This window comes from Cystoisospora suis, assembly GCF_002600585.1.
Source record: "Cystoisospora suis strain Wien I chromosome Unknown contig_5249, whole genome shotgun sequence".
NCBI classification, from domain to species: Eukaryota; Apicomplexa; class Conoidasida; order Eucoccidiorida; family Sarcocystidae; genus Cystoisospora; species Cystoisospora suis.
The window spans coordinates 264-8,562 of NW_027158040.1; the positions used below are offsets into that span (position 1 = coordinate 264).

Here is an 8,299-nt window from a genome sequence, read left to right on the forward strand (position 1 = left end):
CTTCCTCTCTTCACCTTCTTCTTCTTCTTTCTTCAAACCTTTGCACTTCTCTTCCACCTCCTCCATCTGTCTTCCTCTCCATTCTTCTTCTTCTCCTTTCTTTCTTCGGGTGTATATCCACCTCACAGCTAGCTCAGCACATGTCTGCACTCGATCATTGACTAGAAATAAGAACATTTGCGTGACCATACCACTAGGGATAATCCCTGAGACAGTCGGCGATGACCGTAAAGTTGTCGATTCTCCCTCATGATCATCTCCATCCTTCTCTCTTCTTCCTGTACCTTCACTTTCGTCTTCGTCATCTTTCCTATCTTCTTCCTCTTCTTCATCTNNCTTCTTCATCTCTTCCTTCTTTCTTTTCATTCTCTCCTTCCTTCCTTTCTTCTCCTCTCCATCTGCCTTCATCCTCTTCTTCTTCTTTACTACTTTCACGATCATATCGCCAGATATGATAAGCTAACTTGGCGAGAGCTTGACGAAAGAGGCCCGACTGAAGGGTTTGCTTTAGAGCCTGTTTCGTGCGTATAGATACAAACCTTTCATATAACTTTCCTGGTAAAGCGCGACTTCTCCCATGTAGATACGCAAGCCGATCATCGAATCTCGAGCTAGGTCTTAGAAGGACCTCGATACCATGGACAGCTGTATCAAACAACTCTCTTCGTGAAAGGCATGAAGAAGATGAAGGAGGTGTAAGTGCTGAACCCTTTCTTAGAGATTGTACCGATGTCGCCTTACTGGCGTGAAGCTGTCCGGCTTTCTTTTCCCTTTCTGATGGGTCGACGGGACGGCCTCTTTCATGGCGAGACATTTCATTGATTGCCACAGAAGAGATAGAAAAATGAAGTCCATTCTTATTATCGACAGAGAGATAAGAAGAAGAAGAAGGTTGAAGAGAATTGAGAAGGGAAGAGGAGGACTGTTGTAAGGTATCGAGAGAAGAGACATTTCGAGGGAAGCTTTGACTATGAAGATGTCCTTCCTCCTTTTCTTCTTCTTTGTCTGTTTCAGAAATCTTTCTCTGTTCACTTTTCTGTAGAGGAGAGAGAAAGTAATCTGTATAGAACTCTCGGAGAGGAAGAGGAAGAAGAAGAGAAGCACGAGATGAGGTATTCGATGACTTGACAGGGTTTGACGAAGAAGAGGGAGAAGATCTTGATAGAGAGACGTTACTAAAGTTGGGAGAAGAGGAAGAAGAAGAAGACCACGGGGAAGAATTTAAAGAAGATCGCATGCAGTTATGAGCAGAGGCGACAGACTCAAATCGCTGGACTTCGAGAGGAAAGTACCTGAAAGACAAGAAAAGATAGAGAGGATATGAAAGAGAAGAAAAGAGATGGAGAAGAGTCAACTTGAAGGAAAGAGAAGCAGAGGTTTGAGAGAGGTAAACCAAAGAAAAGAAAGAAGATCCCAGAGAAGAAAGAGAAGAGGTAGGGAGAGAAGAAAACGATAAAGAGATCCCAACAGAGTTCAAATAGCAATCGCGCTAGACAGGCAGCCGTCGTAGATTGTTTAGGGTTGGAGAATGAGGGTGTGTATAGACACAAGGCAACGAAGGAGACAGTAGAGGTGAGCGGGCTTGCCAACGCCAGTCAATAAGAAAGAAAAGGAGAGAAGAAAGTGAAAAGAAAAGAGTGATAAGAAGAGTCCACAGAAACCCAAAGGCTACACGACTCGTTACATCCATACCTACATATAGACAAACCTAGACACGCCTACGTGTAGACATCCATACATATTCACATACGCTTACATCTTGATACACACACGTCTTCATCCAAAGATACCGACATACATCTCCAGATACATTCCTACCTGCATGTCTAAGCTTTTGAAGAGAGCGCAAGCGAGATGCTTGTGTGATACCTGTCTCTTCTTCGAGTTGAAAGAGAGAGAGAAGAGATGACACTTACCGGGTGAAGAATCGTCTCCAGTTAGGAGTGCTTAACAGGCGCTTTTTCACAGCTGCGCATGTACAAGATAAGACATAAGCACCACCTTGATCCACACCGCTTGTATGAGGGAGATTCCTGAGACAGCTATTGCCGAGATCTCCCTTATGCCTCGATACATGAGCGACTTCATGTGTCGACGTACTAAGAGAATGGATCTGTCTATGAAGAGAGCGGTCTGACTGAGAAGAATGTAACAGACGTGAGAGATCTTTCTTCTTCTTCTTATTTTCTTCTCCCCCCCCTTTTCGGTCATCTCGGGGACAACAGGTGCAATAGGCGAGAACTGTATCTTGATGATACGCTCGTAGAAGAGCAGTAAGCCAGCAGTGTACGTACAGCGCCAAAACTTTCGATGTAGGTGTACAACTAGAGACATGAGAGCTAGCACGTTTATCTGCAGACGATAATAAGAGACGACTTCGTTTTCTTTTCGAGAGACAGGAGAATTTCTTAGTCCTTTCATCGTCCTCGAGATAAGCCCCAGAGCTCTTCTCAGAAGAACAACATCCTAATACAAACAGAAGTTCATCTAAGGGTTCAAGAAGTAGAAGAAGAGGAGATGGTAGATGAAGAAGAGACTGAAAGAGAGAAGTAGAAGAAGAAGACAGAAAAGGAGAGGAAGATGACGACTCCTTCACACAAGAATCCTGAGAACTCCCTTCACGATGTATCGCGACTTCTTCCTCTTTCTTCTTCTCAGCTATCTGTACACCTGAAGAAACGACGTTCCCATCACCATCTCCCTTCCTAGCCATGCATGCACTGAGTTTTCGAACTGTCGCTGGATCTCTATAAGAAGATTCTACTCCATCTAAGTCATTAGTTTCCTTCTGGGTCTCCTCTGAGAATGAAAGAGAAAGATGCTGTCTCTCAGACTTCACCCCCAAGGCTGATGTAGAGGGCGAACCAAATACTCTCAGAGGCTCTGAAGAAGATGGAAAAGAAGAAGAAGAAGGGAGAGACACATTATTAGGGCTACCTGTAGGAGTCGGTGAAGGGAGCAAAGATGGAGAAGAAGAAGAAGAAGACGATGTCGCTACAGTTGAACAGAGATGCCATGAAGGTGGAGAGAGAAGATCCTAGAGGAAGAAGGAGAAGAAAAGAAGAAAAAAAACAGACAATGAATTATAGGGGAGTCCAGGAGTTAGTTGAGATGTATCGATACTTGTGTGACGAGTTCGTCTGTAGATTCTCAAGATGTTGACTAAAGAAAGAAGGAAAGAAAGAAAGTATAACTGTCACATGCGCTCACTGGGCTTATCAGATGTTTGGAGGACCCCAAGAACGAGAATAGAAGCGATGAGAGAAGAATAAAGAAGAAGAGAGATGAAAAAGAAAGAAAGGGACTCAGATAATCCTAGGTCATGAAAAGAATCTCAAGTGTATGTACACCGGACTGTACCATCGACACCGATCACCATTCACCGCATGCACTTCTGCCCGTTTTGTCTACACTTTTTCTAAACAAATCTCCAAATTATCTTCCCATGCCTACTCATTCCCTCCCTGATGGGGCTGCACAAGAAGCCTCATATCCCATCATCTACTGGCAAAATACATTAGTCACATGCAAGCACATATATATACCGTAACTACACTTACATACACACGTATGATGGAGATAGACAGACAGCTCGATCAAAGATACACATGCTCCAGATAGATACACAGATACATAGATAGATAAACATGGATAGACAGATTAGTGATCTGTCGATAGGCTGTGCGTAGAGCTATGAATTCCATGCCTGTCGGGTGATGTCTCTCCTTGCCTCGTGTGACTGAACTCTCGTAGGTGTCGAGTCAGAGGAGCGAGAGAGATGTAAAGATAGGACATCTCGAGCTAGCATCCACGCTAAGAAACCCTGAGAGAAGTAAGAGATCTCTGTTTAATGCTTGCAGAAGAAAGAAAGGATCGGAAAGACGACACACGAATTTCTTTCTTTCCTTCTTTCTTTGTATTGTTTGAGATGTCTCATGAAAGAGAAGCTCATTGAGAGGGCGGAGCTTGACATCTGACGCATCTCCTAAGACTTACCAGGAATTCTTGCGTAGATGTTGCATGCAATCCATAAGGATGTCTACAAACTCCTCCTTTCCCAATAGAAGAAGAAGAAGGCGGAGAAGAACAATCGATATGAACCCCACGAGTGGTGAGACGGCTACTTCGATCTCGATAGAGATCTTTATCAGAGTGACCGATTTCTGTCTTTCGTTTTCTTTCTCTTAAGGCAGCATCTCTCTCTTCTCTCTTTACTCGTCCGTTCTGTGGGAGACGAGTCAGGCTGCGACTACAAGAGAAACCTTCCTCTCTTTCTGTAGATCGGGAATCCCCTGGCCGACTACTTTCATGAGAGGAAAACGAAGAGAGGGATGAAGGAGAGATAATAGAGCTGTAACGATGAGAATGCCCTTCACATATTGAAGAGCTCTGCTTCTCTTCTTCTCCCTCAGGCGGATGAAGACTTCTATTGCCATGTGGTGTTACCTTGTCTTTTGTATTGCCATCTGCTTCAGGAGAGCCCGGCAAACATTCTGTACGATGCAGATCATCCACAAGTGATACAGAGAAAGACGAAGAAGAAGAAGATGGAGAAGAAGAAGATGAGCTATTGAGAGACCTCTCTTGGGTGAGATGAGTTTCTACGGAAGTTCTACTTTCTTTGCCTTCTTGAGGCGTGTGTCTCTCATCTTCTTCTTTGACGTGGGTATCATTCTTTCTCTCCTTCTCTTCTTCGAGGGCCGCACGTTCCGATGCTGTAGTGCCCTTAATGCTCTCTCTTGGAGAAGGAGTGAGATTCTCACTTACCTGCACTGAAGCTCCTTCCTCTCCTGAATGGGGTACACTGTTAACATTCTTCTCTCTCACTTCTCTATTCTGTAGAGAAGAGGAAGAAAGTCTAGTGGCGTGGTCACTAATAGGTAAAGAAGAAGAAGAGGGAGAAGGAGAGAGAGAGAGAGATGCACTACTGTTCGATCTTCCACAAGAAGACAAAGAAGATGATGGGGAGGAGGAGGAGGAAGCACAGAGAAGACGTTGACGGAGAGCCTTCTTTTTATCGACAGGAAGGCTAGCTATAGCTCTAGGCCAGTGCTGCTTCGGAAGGCGTTGAAGCTCTCGATGGATCTCTCCTACTGACAAAAGAGAAAGACGTGAGAAGATCGACGAGGAGGGGGAAGATGAAGATGAGGAGGAAGGAGAAGAATTCTCCATAATGAAATAGAAGAGAAGAAGGGGTCTTCAGGTCATTGACGAGAAACTGGGAATTCGCCTTTCTAAGAGAAAGGATATTTTAAGCATGAGTCAAGCAAAGAAGAGCTATTGAGACAATTAGACGGAAGGTTTTCTTCTCATCTCTGTTCTTCTTTCATCAAAAGGAAAGACACATGTTACCTGCTGTGTCCTCTTCACAACGTCCATGTATCTATGGGAGATAGGCGAGGAGTACATACACCTGAGAGGACGCATCTAGTAGGCACGTTCTTAGTGACCTAACCTCAGATGTCAAAAAGCATCTGCTACACATCGAAGAATGTTGGGGAAGAAGAAAGAGAAGGGAGTTGATTTGTCTCCTCTTTCTTTCTTTTCTTCTTCTCCTTGTACTTCTTGAGGTCCTTCTTCTTTCATCTTCGAAAAGCATTCAGATCAAACACATTCCACGACAGGGCTTCTCATCCTCTCGTTGCTTTGCTATTTAGCAACTGCATGCAAAGGAATAGACGGGCAACTCTGTTATCAACGCTTTTTTACATAAGAAAGAGGCAAGAAGATCTTCATGAACAGAGTTTGATATATTCCCTCCACCAGAAAGAGAAAGAGGGAGATGTAGAAAACTGCAGATCAGTCTCCCGCCAAATCCTCCGTCCTGTTTTGCTGTGAAAGGAGCTTCTTCCGGTTGCCGAGGGCTAAGAGACAACTGGAGAGAATAGAGAGAAGAGAAAAAAGCTAAAATGATGATGAAGCTGTTCTGTCGTGCACATCTATACAAAGAGATGCTAGTAGGAAGGGGAGAAAAAGAGAGGATGATGGGAGAATCGATACTAAACAGAACCATCGAAGAGTTGCGCTGCTTCTGCTTCTTCTTCTCCTCCAGCAAATAGACCCTCTTATCAGTCTCATTCTCTCATCTTCATGTTGAAATAGAAGAATCTTCTCTCCTCTTCCTCTCTCTTTTGAGAGAAGGAGCAAACTTCAAAGAAAGACCGAAGTGAACCTCGCATCTTCGTCGTCATGAGTAGAATAGAGAAGGGACGTGAAAGAGAAAGAAAATCCCCGCTTTCTGTCGACCCAAGAGAAAGAAGAAGTTCTTTTTGTTTCGCTGTCACGCAAAGCAGAAGAACACTTCTTTACCATTGTATAGGACTTTCTCTTTCAAATGTGACTATCTCTTTTCCAAACTTCTCTCAGACATCCATGTCTCCTGCCTACATGCACATGCACTGGAGGGAGGGTCTTGATGCTCGAGACACAATATCCCCCCTTTCTTACGATTTACAAGGGGAGAATTCACACACTCTCGCTCTTTCTGTTCTCCATCCTTCTCTTTACCTCTAGGCTTTTCTTCTTTTCTTTCTTCCTACTGGAATCCAGATGTGCTCCCTAGATCCAACTTGATCCGATCTTCACCCATTTTCCTCCTAGGCTGTTCACCTACATCTTCGTCCCTACGTCTTCGTTGAGTTTCCTTTGCTGGCATGCACAACAGAGAGATGATGAGAGAGACAGCAATGGCGGGAGACAGTCTTCTTTCTTTCTTTCAGAGATATCTCTCTCTCTTTCTCTCCGTTGGATTCCAGGCGACATTTGACACATCAAGCAGGTCTTTCAGAGGGACGGGATGACCTGTCTATAGACCAATCTCCATTGCAGTTCTTCTCTCTATCTTCTGGGACATGTCTGTTTTCTTCGCCTTCTACGTCGTCGAGATGTCAGAAAAGCATCGACGCTGGGGAAGAAGGCCAGATCATCTCTCTCATTCATTTCTCTCTTCTTCTTCGTATTTGAAGAGGGGACAGGAGAAGAGATAGATAACAACTCGACAAGAGGAGCTCAAGACAGGAAGACTTAAGAAGAATACATACACATGGACTGCGTATCTCTTTTAGTCACTATCTATCTATACGTCTGTATATACATAGACAGAGCTCAAGATCTTCTTTCCTTTTTCTTCATTCATTTGACCTTCTAAGCATAAGGAGAGAGTAGAGAGAATCTTTTTCTTCGTCTTCTTTCATGAAGAAGGAGACGATTTCTCTTCAGACCGGGAGTTCACTTGAGAGAGAGGTCTCCTAAAGCAAAGGCCCCTCCTTTGCTTGGTCCTCTCTTATCAAACACACACGAGAGAAGGTTTCTTCTTTCTTCGCCGAGGTCATTTTCATCTTTCCTTCGTTTGTTCTTTCTTTTTTCTCATTCTACTTCGATGCCGTACAGCTAGCTAGCTAGCTCTGTACGTGTGAGTCAGGGACAATCGATACTCCAAGATGAATAGAAGGGAGGTCTTTCTCGATTCCTTCTGCTGCCTTGGACAAATCGATACTTGCTGGAGTCAGACAAAATGTAGGAAACTTCTACAACAGAATAATGTCCTTCAACGATGCAAGAAGAAGAAGGGGGAGGAGAGGAAGGCACCAGTAGATACTAGAGGGTATAATACACATTCAGGTGTATATACACCCCCCGAATGGGAGGGGGATGGATGGAAGAGAAAGAAGAGAAAAAAGACAGGTTCATGGAGGTGGTGCTCAAGAGAAATGCAGAGCTTCCACCATTCATTCTGTTACGATGAAACACCTCATGCTAAGCATCGAACCTCACGTCCTTCTGTCTTCTCGATGTCTCCTCTCTCACTTTCTCCGACGTCTCTCTCTCCTACTCTTTCTCCCACTGCAGTCTTCAGCTCCCATAGCACTACTACTTCTTGTTCTTCTCGTTTTCGCACGCTTCTACCTTATCATACAATGGCTTCTATCAGGTGTTTCTCCTCTTCTTCCTCTTCTCGCTTCTTCTTTCCTTGCTCTACGGGGATTCGTCAGAGGAACTATACCCTTCGAAATCCTATCCCTGTATCTTGGAGTAGCTCAATTTCTTGTGTTTCATCTCCCTACTCTTCTTCTTCATTCTCTTGTCTACCTTTCTTGTCCTCCGTTTCATCTCTAAATACTCCACGTTTCTCTTCTTCTTCTTCTTCACCCTCCGCTTCTTCTTCTTCTTCTTTGTTCGTTCATGCAAGGAAAAAGTTTTCTTTTCATTCCTCACATCCTTCGTTCCATGATCCTCTCACTCCTCTCTTGTCTTCTCCAGTATCTCTCTCCCTTTCACCTCTCTCTTCTTCTCTTTCCTC

The 8,299-nt window shown here is 44.1% G+C and overlaps 2 protein-coding genes across 2 annotated transcripts; one reads left to right on the top strand and one right to left on the bottom strand.

Moving 5' to 3' along the window:
• Nucleotides 1-23: 23 nt before the first annotated feature.
• CSUI_009039 (uncharacterized protein) lies at nt 24-6,328 on the bottom strand. Its single transcript, XM_068069158.1, has 3 exons — nt 3,997-6,328; nt 1,917-3,037; nt 24-1,292 (listed from the first exon to the last, which is right to left on the bottom strand). The coding sequence occupies exons 1-3, from the start codon at nt 5,170-5,172 to the stop codon at nt 329-331; spliced, it is 3,261 nt and encodes a 1,086-aa protein (XP_067918863.1). The 5' UTR covers nt 5,173-6,328; the 3' UTR covers nt 24-328.
• Nucleotides 6,329-6,512: 184 nt separating this feature from the next.
• On the top strand, nt 6,513-8,299 carry CSUI_009040 (uncharacterized protein; the record flags this gene model as incomplete). Its single annotated transcript, XM_068069159.1, has 1 exon — nt 6,513-8,299. A coding segment is annotated over exon 1 (858 nt), but the record flags the coding sequence as incomplete, so codon positions are not given.